The 16,425-nt window shown below is 38.4% G+C and overlaps 1 protein-coding gene across 1 annotated transcript in view; it reads right to left on the bottom strand.

Annotated features, from left to right (window-relative positions):
- The window catches only part of cep112 (centrosomal protein 112), a 55,366-nt gene that overhangs the window by 4,359 nt on the left and 34,582 nt on the right, over positions 1–16,425 (bottom strand). Inside the window, exons 10-11 of the mRNA XM_057346357.1 lie at positions 14,835–15,083; positions 14,084–14,227 (exon numbers count right to left, since the gene is read on the bottom strand). Of these exons, the coding sequence (XP_057202340.1) occupies positions 14,084–14,227; positions 14,835–15,083 (393 nt within the window). The remainder of the gene's footprint in view (positions 1–14,083; positions 14,228–14,834; positions 15,084–16,425) is intronic.

Genomic DNA, 16,425 nt, shown 5'->3' with positions numbered 1-16,425 from the left:
AAAATGAACTAAAAATGGTTTAGTATCTAAAAATCAAAGATAAAATGATTTCTCCGAACTTTACCCTAATTCACAGCAGTAAGCTTATAACCATGATTTAAGTTGAGCTGTCAGGTACAATGTCACAAGAAAGCATGAGGTTGTGATGTGTGAGAATTAAAGAGATCAAAATCAAATGTTTTTGACTAGTCGCCATATCTGATTTCATGTTCACCAAAGTTTAAAAAATGAATCATTTTTAAAACACAAATATGGTTTAAGTCAATACGTCATAGTTTTTATGAGCTTTTTGAAGCTTTCAAATATGAAAATGTCTTTCTTTGCATTGTATGGACCCTAGTTTTGCTAATAACTCCATATCAAAAGTGTCTCTTGACTGTACAAACTACAGGTTTAAAGATGCCATGAATTAAAACCACAAATTTAACCCGAGCTTTTGTTATATAATTTTATTATTATTGACACCAGGCCCAGCGAACACCAGGTTCTGGAATGCACATTGATAGGTTGAACACTGCCTCCACAGAAAGAATATCAACGACTTCTCTAGCCCCACCTACTGGTTCGAGCATGACAATTCTGAAATAACACAAGTGGCGCGGAACCAGATAGAGCGAGCAAGCAATAAACAAACATGCCGTTAAAGATAGCTAAATATTGTGCCATCCCTGGTTGTGGAAGAATACAGTCGCTGCATAACCTTCCTTCGGATTCCGATATTAGGAATGCGTGGTTAAAGTTTATTTTTAAAGACGTTCCAGCTCATGTGGGAAAAACATGGAGCGTTTGTTCGTTTCATTTCTCAGAGGATTCCTTCGTGAACAAGGCACAGGTCGACGCTGGATTTGTGGAGAGACTCAACTTAAAAAGCAGTGCTGTGCCATCAATATTGAATCCAATAGGAATGGCGCAGCAATCTTATGTGAGTAAAACATTTTTGTGCTATGCGTCACTATTGCTTTGTTAGAGATCGCTTGATATGCCCTGAGCCCTATTCGCACGGGATTAGTATTACCTGGGGACCTCTAGTCATTTGTATTAATTGCTGAGGTTGTCTGTGATCTTAAGCCCGTGCGAATCGGGATCTCTGTGATTTGGCGGGCTCATATATCATTTTCAAGGTTTTTCAAGGTTTGCGAATAATGGAGGCTGTTTTGAAGTGTTTTGGTATTATTTCAGGTGCTGGGTCATATCCATAAGTTACCGGGAGTCTCCCGTTTGTTTATTTATCATGGAAACTCTCGTAAAATTTGAGACCCGCGACCGCGGTGATCTTTTGTCCGGTTCGCGATCAAGGGTCTCAAATGCTGACAGGTACAGTCATATATCATTAAACGCAATACAACTATAGGTTATACAAACTATAGGCAAAGCCTTGCCATCACATATGGGAAATAAGTCAGTAAATTTGAGTAAAATCATCCCGTGCGAATGCGTCACATGAAATACTGACGTGGGGAGATCATTTATAAATCACAAGACGTCCCCAGATAATGCTAATCTCATGCGAATGGTGCTAATGTGTAAACGTTACGTCTCTAACCAAATTCACAGAAGGCTCCAACTAAGTTTACTACGCAAAATGCTATCCAGTCATAGCAGTGGGCATTTACTTCCAAGTCTTCATGGCAGAACGTCCATTCAAACTGAGCGTTTGTAGAGCCGGCCTCAAAACCCGGGTAGAAAATAGCCTGTTACTTATTGATTTTGATGTTTTTAAATGTAAAAGCCACGCAAACGTCATAAGTAGACCTCATACAGCAGTATAAAACAATAAACAAGCCCAGTTCATCACACCTTTAAAGTAGCCTTCCCAACATTGATTTACAATATAAAAAAGCAACGCAGACCTGCTCTGGTGATGGTGATGGTGACAGTTCAACAGTTCAGTAACACTGAGCTTAAACAGCTTTCTTGCGACATTTAACCTCACCACACTATCCACCTTCAAAGATCATCTGAGATCATCTTTTAAACAGCTTCAAATCCCAAGCACATGTGGATCACTCTCTTTTTTTTTTTAAACAACTCAGAGCGTGCTGGGATGGAAAAAATATGAAACAGGTCATCAGCTACACATGGCTCAGCTCTCAAAGAAGATCTGAGATGGTCTTCATTTGAAAAGAAAAAACCCATCTGACGAAATATATGAGGACGGGACAGCTGTCAGTGTCTGGTGCGTGGTGAATGGAATGCACGCTGATATGAATGATGACAGATTATTGATTAATGATACACAGCTCTGATGATGAGAGTGGCCAGTGTTGAAAAGCACAGCTTTCTGATGACAACGTCAGTGTCAAAACACTGGAAAATGGCCCTTTGTTGACATGTGAAAGAGCAGCGCTTGTGCTCTGACGCATGCTGACAATTAATCCACTGACCTGATAACACACAGCACATGAAAAACACTGCCGCTGGCCCACAGCCTCAGCTATCTGCAAAACCATCTCGATCTCACATGAATACTCTCTCTGTTGTTTCAGGCCTTTGACTTTCTAAGTGCACTACATTTACATGTATGCGTTTCGGCAGACGCCTTTAACCATGGTGACTTACAGAACATGCACGCAACACGTATTATCATGTGTGATCCCTGGGAATCGAACTCATGAAACAATGGTAGATTTTTTACACAATTAAAGTGGTGTTGTCTGTGCTGTCATTTAACAGGCAAAAATCATAAACAGTCCAATTACTTAGAACACAAAAAGGTGCTAAACCCCATGTTTTCATACTGAGGGTTTATGTTTAGTGGTGTTACTAAACCTACAGCGATTGAAATGTTTAATCTTAAGCAAACACCACTGAAACAATAAAAAGTCAATGTGATAGCAGTCTCTTGCTGTCAAACTGCTAGAGTGAAGTCTAGATGGGACACGTCTTTATCCTCTAAATCACTCATGCCCTCATGTGAGAAAGCACGTCTCAGCGGACAGAGGGATGTTACCTGTGAAAGCGCACGCTTCACAAGAGCAGCGGATGTGCCTTTCTGCATGCATGCATACCCACACACACTAAGACCGTCCCTGAGATTACACATCAACCACAGCGTGAGAGTAGAAATATAAGCAAATAACAGTAGATGCCAATTTGATCAAAACGTTTATGGATGCAAAAACCATCCTCGTGCTAGATTTTACAATAACATTTTGTATTTTTATCGCCTGTTGTAATCAAGTTTCCTTGACAAAAAGTTCATCCTTTCAATGACCTTAGACGTAAACAACTTAAATACCATCGCTTTCAGACATGAAACCTTGTACATATCCTTATTTCATGATTGTTTTGTTTGTTTAATAAATCATTACTATTGTAAATGAACTTTGATGATATTGTGCTATATATTAACCAAATGGCTCTCTCAAAGTACCTTGTTAATGTTAATATTAGATATGTAAGATAATGACAATACGATCAAAATAATTATTAAATTTATTGCTACATCTCTAATGGAATTTCTGTGATGTAGCCATAGACCAGAACCTATTAAAGTAGCCTGAGATTAAAGAAGTGAATTTTCTGTCCTCAATCCCGATTAACATGCATGACTTTGCTCTGGGAACAATATGTCACGAGCTGACAGTCTCGTTCATCTTTTCATTCATACTGTGGAAATAAATGGTGATCTCTCAATCTCGGTTTCAGTTTTTCCTTGAATTTCATTTTGTTTGTTTTTTATAAAAAGTTGTAAACTTTTAGAGCAAAATGAGTGCGGGTAAAAGTTTTGGCAAATTTGTGTCTGAACTTTCACTTTAAAGATGGGGTAACATGCTATTCCATGCATTCTGACTTCTTTACACTGTTTAACATGCTGGCTTCTCATGCTTAACATGGTCAACTTGTTAAAAAACAAGTTGGACGTATGACGTAGTGCAGGGCTAGTCAACTGGTGGCCCGCCAATCATCTTTACTCGCCTTAACATTTCAAATAAGTGGAGAGACTTTAAGAACGGTGTGCTTTAACAAATGTGCATCCTGAGACGCCACATCTTTGAAAGTCCCAAACGCTGCTACATTCATTACGAAAGTAATTCCCGCAGCTCACAACGATTGACGTCTTATAAAGCGATTTGATCGGTCTGTCAAAGAAACGTAATTATTTACAATGTTATAGTCGGCAATCCACAGCCACAGGCAATCGGTTTGCGCACGCGATAGGTCCCGTTCCAAAACGCGTCTTGTGCCCTTAAAAGTAACTGCAGGAAGGGTACACCATGTGAACTATTGACTCAGATAAGGGAAATACTGTATTCATTATGTATGATTTAAACGGCCAAATTAACGAAAAACAGCTGTTCATCTCCCTCCAGAACTTGCACTACGAAGGATCTGCCCTTCTAAGTGCGTGATGCACATGAATGCGATTGTAATTCACCCGAAGATAAGATAATAGCATTCAGTTTTTTTGCACAGATCAATTGATTCGCTTTATAATACGCCAGTTTAATGTCAAGGGTGCAAGAATTACTTTTGTGCAGAATGTAGTAGCGTTTTTGACTTTCATTGATTTGACTTTCATTAATTCAACCAAATATCTTCATAAATAGGCTATCTTCTTGAAAAAACAATGCCTCCCACATCTTGGATGGAATGGTGGTGAATAAATTAACAGCAATTAAATAAAATTAAAAAGACAATATCCCTTTGAATTAAATATCATGAAAACGCACAAATACCTGAGGCAATATTTGTGTGCATGTTTTAATATATGACCTATAAGTAACGTATAAAATGAACAAAATGCAATAAATAACAGAAATACAAAATAACAGAAGAATGAGGATATGGTAAAAACTGGCCAGCATCCTATTTATACTTTTGGAATCTGGCCCTCAAAGAAAAATAGTTGAAGACCCCTGACGTAGTATTGCTGTGCTCGATACACTCCCTCAGCATGCCATCTTGTTTCGGACAGTTTTTTATAAGTCTGGATCCCTGTTTCGTAACACGGACCCTATTCCTTTATTGGCCATTCTCTCGGAAAAGCACGCCCACACGTCATCCAACGAGCGAAAGACCACGCCCACACGCTAGCATGAGAGAAAGAGCGCGCCCACACGCTAGCATGAGAGAAAGAGCGCACCCACACGTCACGCCCAACAATGCCGCTTCACTCGGCTGACGGAAGTTTAGCTGTGCTTGTTTATTCACGGCATTTCAGTGATGAATGTTACACAAACTGGGGATATAACGCTGGATTTGGAGATGGTTTGAAAATGATAGAAGGTGCGGTCCCAGAGCTAAAAGATGCTGTACATGAACCGCACGCGGTAAGTCAAACTAAGTCATATGTCTGTTTTGTTGGCAATCGGCGTGTACGTGCATAATGTAAACAACATGAAGGGATAATGCGATGATGTGTTGTGTGCTCGTGCTGTAGTTCCGTCCCCCCTGCCTGCCTCCAGCAGCTCGTCTTTTTCCGTAAATAATCGTACAGCTGTATCTCTCTTTTATAAATTTGATCTAACTAAAAACTCTTCGAAGATAAAACGTATGCAATACTGCCCTACAAAGGCAAAAGACCTTAACTCGCTAGAGTGTGAAACTGAGAAAAATGACTTTAAAGTTTTTTATTTGTCCAGCCAAATTAATTATAGGTAGGACACTGGAAATCTGGCAATTAGATGTTTTAGTAATTAAATGTATGTACTTAAAAAAACATGAGCTTAAACTTGACTTTTGACCCCTATTTTGACGTTACTGTCCTCTGCCTTTGTAGTGTCTGCAAAAAGTGAGAAGTCACGCCAAGGCAAAAAGCAGTAATTTCCACATTATCAATATTCAGCTGCTGATCACCATTTACAAAACTATTAGTGTAACACCTGTATAATGTTTTACTTTTTAAAAATAAATAATGTTTTAAATAAAAAGGTTCAAAAGAGAAATATGCAATGATGATAAAATAAGTGATCCTTATATTAAACTAAAACCGCCAGTAGGGGGTGGTAAGTAAGTAAGTAAGTAATTAAGTGAGTGACATATCGAGTCATTGACTGTGTTTATGAATAGGTCATTGAATCACTGAATCTCACTTCAAAGATTCGTTCAAAGCCACAGATTCATTCACAATAATTGCCTCGCCTAAAGGACGATTTGATGTATGTGAATGCCAGCCCAGCAGGTTGGAATAATGATCAGAATTCTTGTGGATTGTTGTGGATTAAACATCTTCGATGACATTCATTGCCATGGATTTTATTGGGTTACAGGAAAAGTTAGGATATGGATTTAATTGCGAACTGTACTGATTTTATGTGTGATCATGCTACATGCTACGCTGTCACAGCATCGGAGTCAAATCTTGCAACTAGTGTGCAGACCCAGACTGTCACGGCACAGTAACTTCATATTGACGCACATCTAAACAACGGCAGAGTACCGTAACTCAATTAAAGAGCGTTCCAAAACAAAGTCAAAGAGCGGTAACTAGTGTTACGGTGTTCTACCTTGGTTTCCTTTGGGCTTTTGGAAGTTACTGTTAAGACAACGCATTATTTTCTCAAAAAAACTATGAAATTGACTCAAGATACTTATGTGCGTGATAAAAGACGTCTTGAATATCCCCAAAATATCAATAACTCATTTTCGACCAAAAGCCTTTGCACGGCAGAATATTACTCTATAGGTACTCAAGATTAATATGAGATTGGCAGAAAGTGCATGTGTTACCCCATCTTTAAGTGAGAGACAATATAATATAAGTAAGGCAAGTAGGTTAATGCAAGCGATTCTAGTTTCACAAGCTTCATTGCAAACTCAAACCTTGTCACAAGGGGTGCTATAGTGAGCATAAACTTTCTGTTTTAGATAAAGTAAGATGAACTGTCAACATCTGGTGACCTAAATCAACTCAACTCAGCTCAACTCAAATGATAAAACATCAGATTATTAGGTAACTGCAATTGGCAATTTAAGTACTAAGATCTGTTGCCACCAGTCTAACACATTAAAGGTATACATTTCTTTGTTCTGCTAAATACAAAAAAAGATATTTGGAAGAATGTCAGTAACCGAGCAGATCTTATCCCCCATTGACTCCCATAGTATTTATTTTCCCTACTATGGCAGTCAATGGTGGGGAGATTTGTTTTGTTGCTGACATTCTTCCAAATATCTTTATACAGTATGTGTTCATCAGAACAAAGAAATGTATACAGGTTTGGAACAATCTGAGGGTGAGCAAATGGTGATAGAATTAAAATTTTTGGATGAACTGTACCATTAAGCATGAATAACAGAAGTGAACTGCTGTAATGCTTTGGCCGAACATTTGTGTCTGTACTTCCAGCCAAACTCTCAAGGGCACAGTAATGATAGCCTGGCAGGAATGGAACCAACAACCCGCGTTGAGCTCTTTTTTCATTCATACGGAAACGTCAGCACAGGTGTAGTCTGCTCCATGCCTTCTCATTAATGCAATTCTTCTCTTGAGCCCTGAATGTAATGAATATGTTGGCATGAAACGTGTATATTGGCATGAACGTGTGGCTTCTGGACTGACAATGGCACTGCCAAACGTTAGACATTAAGCAATGCTACAATAAACGATGCAATGAGCCACAGGTAAACAACCATTGGCGCTCCAATCTCATTGGTCCAGAAGATATGAAATATGGCATGAAGCTTTGAAGAGCTTTTTTTATACATCGGAATAGCACCAGAGCATGGCGTACAAAAGAATGATGAAAGAACGAAAGATAAACAAAGGCTTTCAAAGGTTGGAGTATTGAGACATCAAACGCAAAGCAGAAGCAACACAGAGCCTCTCACCTGAGCTGACATACTGACAACAGCAGCCTATGAGGAGAGCAGAGGTAAGACAAGGGGTTGGCGAGGTCGGCCTAAACCAACAGAATGGGAGAACCTAATTTCCAATGACAGAAGGGCCTTTCATCTGGGGCCCTGCCTGGAAATGTGCTGTGTTTAATTATTAAAGAAGGCTCTTACTCGCTGGGGCCGGCATGCATTTGAAGTTCTTAAATTTGGCCCTGCTGACAGACCTCGGCCGGTCGACTCGCCGTGCTGCTTTTACCTGTATGGCAGTTGCTGAATGCTAATTTGTAACGAGCAAAACTCATTAGGCACCACACATAAGCTTGTGCTACTGACGGACAGATATCTCGGTTCATCTCAGACAAAGTAGTGCAGTGTTTTGACCCCTCTGGCCTTCATTTAAATGGCTTTAAGGCTCTCTTTGTTTTGTGCATGCATGACAGCAGAGCAAAGACTTAGGCCAGCCACACAAGACCAGAAACATACACAAACAGCACACGACGCTGTCGTACATATCGTCGCTGTCGGGCAGAATCCTCGTATCTCCAAAACCATTATTTTTCAGGAAGTTAAAAAAACTGCATATTTTTTGAGTTATTAAACATTGTATCGTTAAAGTTGTTATTATACCTTATATTGCTATCATATACTGTTGTGTACCAACATTAACACAACATTTCCCCAAAACCATGTTTAATCGGAGATACAAGGTTTATAACTTGGGAGCAGGGAGATACGAGATTACGCTGTCATTGATAAGAATGGTACGGACACAGACGTCGCTGCTGCCAGCAGTGTTCATCAAAGTCTGCGGTCGCGTTGAGCCTTTTGACAAGAGACGAGGCTTTAAGAGCTAATGAAAGCTAATGATTGTGGTTACATACATCTTCCTAAACTCTATTTTAAACGTTAGAGCTATGAGTGATGCAATACCAAAATAAAACGTTAAACAGGCTGTCTAATATAGGCAGAAATTAATCTGCACGCAAATAAAGTCGGCGGTCTCGTTGAGTCTCTTGACAAGAGAAAAGGCTTCAATAGTTAACCAAAGCTGACAACTGTGGTTACATACATCTTCAAAAACTCTATTTTGAAGGTTTAAGAACTATAAGTGATGTAATACAAAAAATGATGAGCTGACTAGGCTGTCTAATAGGCGGAAATTAGCCGAATCTGCTCGCAAACTTACCTTCGTGGCTCACGGACTTCCTTCTGCACAGAAGCATTACAGCTATCGATTTTTAACAAAACAGACCTACTCAAATGTATCTAACCTAACTATTTTCACTCGTTATTGTCTAAAAAACGTTCAATCAGGAGACGTAATGCCGAGAAGCTCCCACGGAGTGAAGAAGAGGTGGAGTTACGAGACTTCTCAGACAGTTGAAGTGTCCAATGGAGTTAAGAGATTTGCTCTCAAGCTATTTTCAACACTTTAGATTTGTTAATAATTTGTAAAAATAACAGACCCACATGGGGACTGACCAATAGCATTGATTTGTGAAAAAATATGAAATTGACCAAATTTGGACATAGGAGGTTTCCGCCCGACAGCGACGATATGGTTAACTGTAGCGACAGTTTATCTTTAGGCAGTACCTAACCAGGGGCCGGTTGCATAAACAGCCACGGTTTTAAGACTGTCTAAGAATTAGTCTGACTAACAAGTCAGTGAAGAATGACTGTTGCATAAAAAAACTCATGGTAGTCTTTAGTAAGACAGTCTAAATTGTTGAAAACAACTTAAAACAAAATGGCCGACAGTAGGCGCTAAACCCAGCTTTTCTTAGCTGAAAAATTTGCATATTAGAGGAATACAATGCTGCCAAATCAACTTAAATGAACACATTTTGTGATTACAGTGCAAATAATCATAAAATCAAAGCTTGGACTACAGTAACTGAGAACATTAATAGTGTAAATTCACATTTCACAAACCATCAAAGATGTCCCCAAAATAAATCTCCGGCATTTTCATAAGACTTAAAGGGTGAGTTGCACCAACAACGATTACAGTAAACAGAGTTTACAGCTAATCTAGGGTTTGTTGATCCTAGTTTTATTTTAATTAAAATTGCGTTGCACCACTTAATTTTAAACAGAGATTAACAAATCGTGTATTAAACCTTTAACCTTGTATTTAAAACATCACATGCGATTAATTTTTTCCGACATGATGGATTTGCCGGTGTAACTAAACAGAAACAGTGTTGCATTGTCATGTCAAAAAGGAAATAAACATCTCGTGCATGTAAAAGAAGCGTAATTTTGCTATTTAAAACTAGAGATGCACCGATTGCAATTTTCTTTGCCGATTCCGGTTTCCAATTTTATTATAAGTGAAACCTGCCGATTCCGATTTTTGACGATTCCGATTTTCTATCCACAAACTATAATTGACAGTAACTGTATATAAAACCATATTAACTTTTCTTCAATGCACATTTTTTTATATTTTCATTGAATAAATGATTGAACATTACAATTTCCCCAAATTTCCCTAAATGCAGTTCTCCAAGCTGCATTAAATTACAGAATCTTCTCTTTCCCAAACAACTCTTAAATTGAAGAACTCTGTGACTGAAAAGAAGTACAAATAATAAAATATAACTAAACATGTCACTTAATTTACCTTTTTCATTTTTGTCAAAATTCATCTCACAAAAGTCTAAGATAACAATAAAATACTTCAACTTTATTCTTGTCTGTTTCTGTTTATGAAACTAACATTGCTTTATTTCATTTTTTCTGAAATGTAAAATAAATTGTCTTTATCTTGTGTCTGTAGTATTAAAATAAGTGGGTTGATTTTTGCTGCAACTTCAATAAAAAAGCTAAAAATCTTATGAGTGAATTCTACTCTAAAGATGTATATGTATTTGCAGTTTTTTGTGTTAGTAAAGAACTCAATCAGATATATATCACATATATTGGTTGATTTATTCATTTTTTTATATTTTGGATTTTTAAATACAAGTAGAAGTCGTGTTGAATGTCATTTTACCTAGGTGAAATGACCACAGTTTTAACGTAAGACGTTTGTTTTACACAGAGTGAACGACTTCAACATGAGTTTAGCATGTGTCAGAGTTTAGCATCACTGTTAGCATACATACCCCATGTAGACGGAGCAGCAAGAGATTAAAGGGGTCATATGGCGGAAGTACGATTTTTTCGGTGTTTTTCGTGTGTCATAAGTTGCCCATGCATGTATTAGACACGTAAAATTGCACAAACGAACTTGTGGGAACAAAAGATGCATTCTATCTAAAAGCGAATGCTCAACCAGACTTGCCTGAAACGCCTCGTGTAACCACACCCCGGCGAATCTACGTGACTTCGTAACATGATTTGACTAAGACCGCCCAAATCTACACGTAATTAAGGTGGGCGTAATTGTAAATCTCATTGTATCGCCTGTCAGTACAATTGCTTTGGAACCTGATGTTCCGAATATGGTAAGAGGCGTTACATTTCCGTCACACGTTTGCAGTATTCGACCAATCACTACGCACTGGTGAACTGGCCAATCATAGCACACCTCGCTTTTCAGAGTGATGAGCTTTGTAAAAAATCAGCGCATTTCAGAGAGGCGGGGCAAAGGGGAGATACAAACATGCACGGTATGTGGAAAATACAGCGTTTTTTAAACTTTAAATGGTGTATACACATTGCGTTATGTCACGGAGAGGCCCCGTGACTATACATGAACTATGCACACTGATTCATTCTCACATACATTTACATACATATACATTAACACGGTCTGTTTGCCGGTACTGACCTGTGTAATATTGTAAGGAGATGTTTAATATTGTATGTTTAAATGTTAATTGTGTGGAGTGTAATGAAAGTGTATATTGTGTTCATGTTTGGCAAGTAGTTATAGCATTAGCGTTTGCAGGTTTTGAGTTTATGTATGGCATTATCCACCATTATTCATTATTCATTCATTCAATCATTTAGTGCACATGTAATTTGTTTTCTTACCTGCTAAATGGTACGTTCCAGGGGGCGTGGCCTTGGGTTGAAAATGGCTGCTAGATGCAGCATGGAGTCTCGAGTGCAGTGGTGTGCTAGACAGTGGTATGCTAGTCAGTGTGGACTCACAGTTTGATCGCATGGTTGGGGCGATTGCCTCCATGTTAATTTACAGTTCATAAATGCTTACTCCAGGTATGGGTTTGCAAATATGTTTCTTTTGTTTTATTTTACTTTGAAGTTTTTTGCACGTGTTTGTTTTGTTTTCATCTGGGATTCTTGCACTGCTTGGATTAAAACCTACTTTGAAACGGGACTTACTTTGTCTTGGACATTCTTATGCCTCCAGCTGCCCGAGCTATCGCTCACACGTTACATCTAAAACAAACAATAATATTCGTTTTAGCCGTGAAATATGACTCCTTTAACTACAGTGCACCTTTTTGTCTGTATAGTACATGATGCGTGTGCATGTGAAAACCGGCCGATTCCGGTCTCTGGCCGGTCAATCGGTGCACATCTATTTAAAACCTCTCTCTGGATAATTCGTTGATCAGTCTGATCGTCCATAAACACATTTCACAAGCCTTGAGGGCCATGACCGCGTACAAATATGACAGTTGAGCCTGCATTATCCTGCAGCTCGCGACTGGAGCAGACAATAAGCGGGTGAACCTCTGCCATAGACGACGCAGCTGCGAACGGCCAAGGTAGGTGATTGCGTTTCCGGGGGTCGTCCTCGGTCGTGTTCTGGGGCTGTTTGCAGCAGCAGCACCGCCAACTGAGATGCGCCTGTTCAGGACCGGACCGGACCACAATTTAGACAGGCCACTAAAATAACTAGCTACTCTTCTCAGGATGTTGGTCTTTTCCATTTAATCACAGACGTTGTGCTTATGTATTGGATAATAAAGCAGGGCATCTTGAACTTGACGCTTCACAGACGATCACCCAGTTTATCAAACTGCTGTGCCCTCACTCCTGCTGAGGTGTTTTATTTATTTCCGTTTTTCTTTACAATAAACACATCACTGAAGCATGACATGACACTTATCTGTTTCTGACCATTTTATAACAGATATGTGTTTTTATCATTTAAACCTCCTCAGTAGCAAGTTTAAAATTAATCCCTAATTGAGAGATAAATCAGAGTTTAAATTAATGGCGCAACACAATTACATTTAATCTAGATTTACTGTAAAATTAAAATCTGGATCAAATGATATCTTAAATATAAACCTGATTATTTGTAAACAAGGTTTACAGTTTGGTGCAACAGAATTATTAAATAAACCTTAAATCTAGATTTAAGTCTAATCCTTGTTGGTGCAACCCACTCTCAGTGAATTTGATTGGTCTTTAAAAGCTCGTCCTCTTCTTATTGTCCATTTATTAAAATAACACAAAGACAAAGTCAGGCCATTTTTGAATCTAGAGCAGTTGACAGTTTATTGGTTTCCATGACAACATGGATCATAACGAAAAGTTAGTCAGGGGGCCATCAGTCTTAATTTTTTGTCTTAAATTAGACCCATCTAAGATTTTATGCAACTGACTTAAAAAGACTAAAATACACTACAAGATATTTGCTCAGATTTTGCCAAGATTTTCAGTCTGGACTTGTTGCAGAAAGTCTGTGCCAGTCTGCAGATTTGATCAGTTAGTGTGTTTCTATCTGAAACTTTCAAAAAGTGTATGATGTCTACTTAAAAAAAAATACTTTAAGACTAGTCTAAAACAGTTTTATGCAACCGGCCCCAGGTGACTCAAAATAACTAATTTAAAGTGAATATATTTAAAGTTATTTAAAAACGTCATTTGACCACAGTGTATACTTTGGTCTCTTAAAAAAGGGATCAACGCAAGTTGTGAATCACTGTTTTTACTGATAACCTAGATATCCATGTATGTTATAGACCGTTTCATCGGTTTTATTTAATTTACGTTCATGTTAATTTGTATTATTATTTTTCTGTATAATCATTTTATTAAATAAACAATTTGTTGAAACCGTATGGGACATTGACATCTAGCAGTTGAGCTTGTTATCGGAGTCTATATTCAAAATATTGGAGAGACAAATTTAGCCAAGTAACGGTTCTTCTGGGTTTCTTTTGATTGTCATCAGAAATAATCTACAGGCACTCTATTGTTTGTGAATGTGTACCGGAAGTTCAGTTGGGGTCACAAAAGATTGCATGGGCAGTAACGTTTGTTTATGTTGTCAAGATGAAACCGTCTGTACTTCAACATGATTTATTATTATGCATTATTGTTACCTTGCAATGCCATACTTTGTTTATTTATGTAGTGTAAATAGACTAACGGTGGCATGAGTCTGAGCGTTGTACTCATCCTCCATCTTGGCCAGCCGTTGGTTGGTGTCCTCCAGCAGCTCCTGGATGTTTTCTGTGTGTTTCTTCTGCAGCTCAAACTTCTCCTGCTCCATCTCTGCCACCGCTACATGCAACTGCCAATCAAAAACCATCAATCACACAACAGTCTGCCACTGCTTTTACTAGTACCTTTGATATTTTACATTTATATATTACTTGCATACATACTTAATTTGTGGAAAAAGGCAACTAGAGACTACTCAAACTTGGAGCTAATTCTGTAGAATGGCCCCCATATAAAAAAAAAACATTGTAACTAGACTCGTCATTTTGACAAGCCCTCATCTTGATTAGCTGGTTAGAATACTTGATTCTTGGTGACATTAAACAAGCAAATTTCACAACAATGTTCAATACAATACCCCAGGCCATCTTTATTGTTAAACCCTGAACATGAGGCCTACATAATTTTCTGTTTAGAAATAGAGAACAAAGAGAATGTTTTATAAGGCCTGAAGGAAAAAAACCCTCCCATCAAAAGCCTGTACAAAGGCAGGGAAGAGCTTTGCTTTCCTATCACAGCAATAAACATCTCATATCTACTGCAAACTCAGAGAAGATGGATTTTCTGGATTCTTTTTGCGGCATTGGCTGGGCTCTATAAACTCTTTGAGCGTTCAAAGCTCTGGCTGCTGGTGAGACGGGCCTGCGGAAACTTGAGCCCTTTCAACCCTTGCTTACCTTCTTCTCCCATTCGTTTTTCTGAGATTCAGCACTTTGATCGGACATTTTTTTCAGCTCGCTGATCTGTTTCTCTTTGGTCTGCCGGATGACCTGGGACTCTCGCAGTAGGCTTTGAACTACAGGAGGAAGAGACAAATACTGAGACCTGGCCACGGGGCATCTCACACCCCAGGCCACCCCATGCAGCATGATTCTTCTTTTGACCACACAAAACACACTCCGGGACCGACAGACAACAATGGGGTTTCACATATGTATCATGTAGACTGAGAGGTAGAAAGGTGACGAGGTTATGTGTTACAGTGATTTTACACTGATGTGTTGTTAAAGGGATACTTCACCCAAAAATATATCTTTTTAATATAATAACACAGAGAAAGATATTTGGAAGAATGCTTATAACCAGACAGATTTTGACCCCCATAGTAGGAAAAAAAACAATGGTAGTCAAAAGTGCCCCAGAACTGTTTGCGGTCCTACATTTTTCAAAATATCTTCTTTTGTGTTTAACAGAATAAAAAAATGATAAAGTATTTTTTCTTACTATGGGAGTCAATGGGGGGCAAAATATGTCTAGTTATAAGCATTCTTCCAAATATCTTTCTCTGTGTTCATCAGAACAAAGATATTTATACAGATTTGGAACAACTCGAAGGTGAGTAAATGATGACAGAATTTAAATTTTTGGGTGCGGTATCCCTGTGGTGAAAATCAAGTTTTTAATGTTATTTATGCCCAATGTGGGGTATGTTTTAAGACAAACCATGTATGAATGTATTTTCTCCAATGTCACAACCTTACTTTGATCAAAAGACAGCTAAAAAGCTGTGTAATGTGTTATATATGATACAAAGTTACAGTGATGCTAAAGTTAAAGCACACTTCCCAACGTCAATGCATCTTTAGGGAACTAATTATAATAAGCAATACATTCATACTATAACTAAGTATACAGGTGCTGGTCATATAATTAGAATATCATCAAAAAGTTGACTTATTTCACTAATTCCATTCAAAAAGTGAAACTTGTATATTATATTCATTCATTACACACAGACTGATATATTTCAAATGTTTATTTCTTTTAATTTTGATGATAATAACTGACAACTAATGAAAATCCCAAATTCAGTATCTCAGAAAATTAGAATATTACTTAAGACCAATACAAAGAAAGGATTTTTAGAAATCTTGGCCAACTGAAAAGTATGAACATGAAAAGTATGAGCATGTACACCACTCAATACTTAGTTGGGGCTCCTTTTGCCTGAATTACTGCAGCAATGCGGCGTGGCATGGAGTCGATCAGTCTGTGGCACTGCTCAGGTGTAATGAGAGGCCAGGTTGCTCTGATAGTGGCCTTCAGCTCTTCTGCATTGTTGGGTCTGGCATATCGCATCTTCCTCTTCACAATACCCCATAGATTTTCTATGGGGTTAAGGTCAGGCGAGTTTGCTGGCCAATTAAGAACAGGGATACCATGGTCCTTAAACCAGGTACTGGTAGCTTTGGCACTGTGTGCAGGTGCCAAGTCCTGTTGGAAAATGAAATCTGCATCTCCATAAAGTTGGTCAGCAGCAGGAAGCAT

This window comes from Triplophysa rosa, linkage group LG11 (genome assembly GCF_024868665.1).
Source record: "Triplophysa rosa linkage group LG11, Trosa_1v2, whole genome shotgun sequence".
In the NCBI taxonomy this organism is placed as follows: Eukaryota; Metazoa; Chordata; class Actinopteri; order Cypriniformes; family Nemacheilidae; genus Triplophysa; species Triplophysa rosa.
The sequence above is the reverse complement of the archived record's forward strand: the minus strand, read 5'-3'. Positions and strand labels throughout refer to the sequence as shown.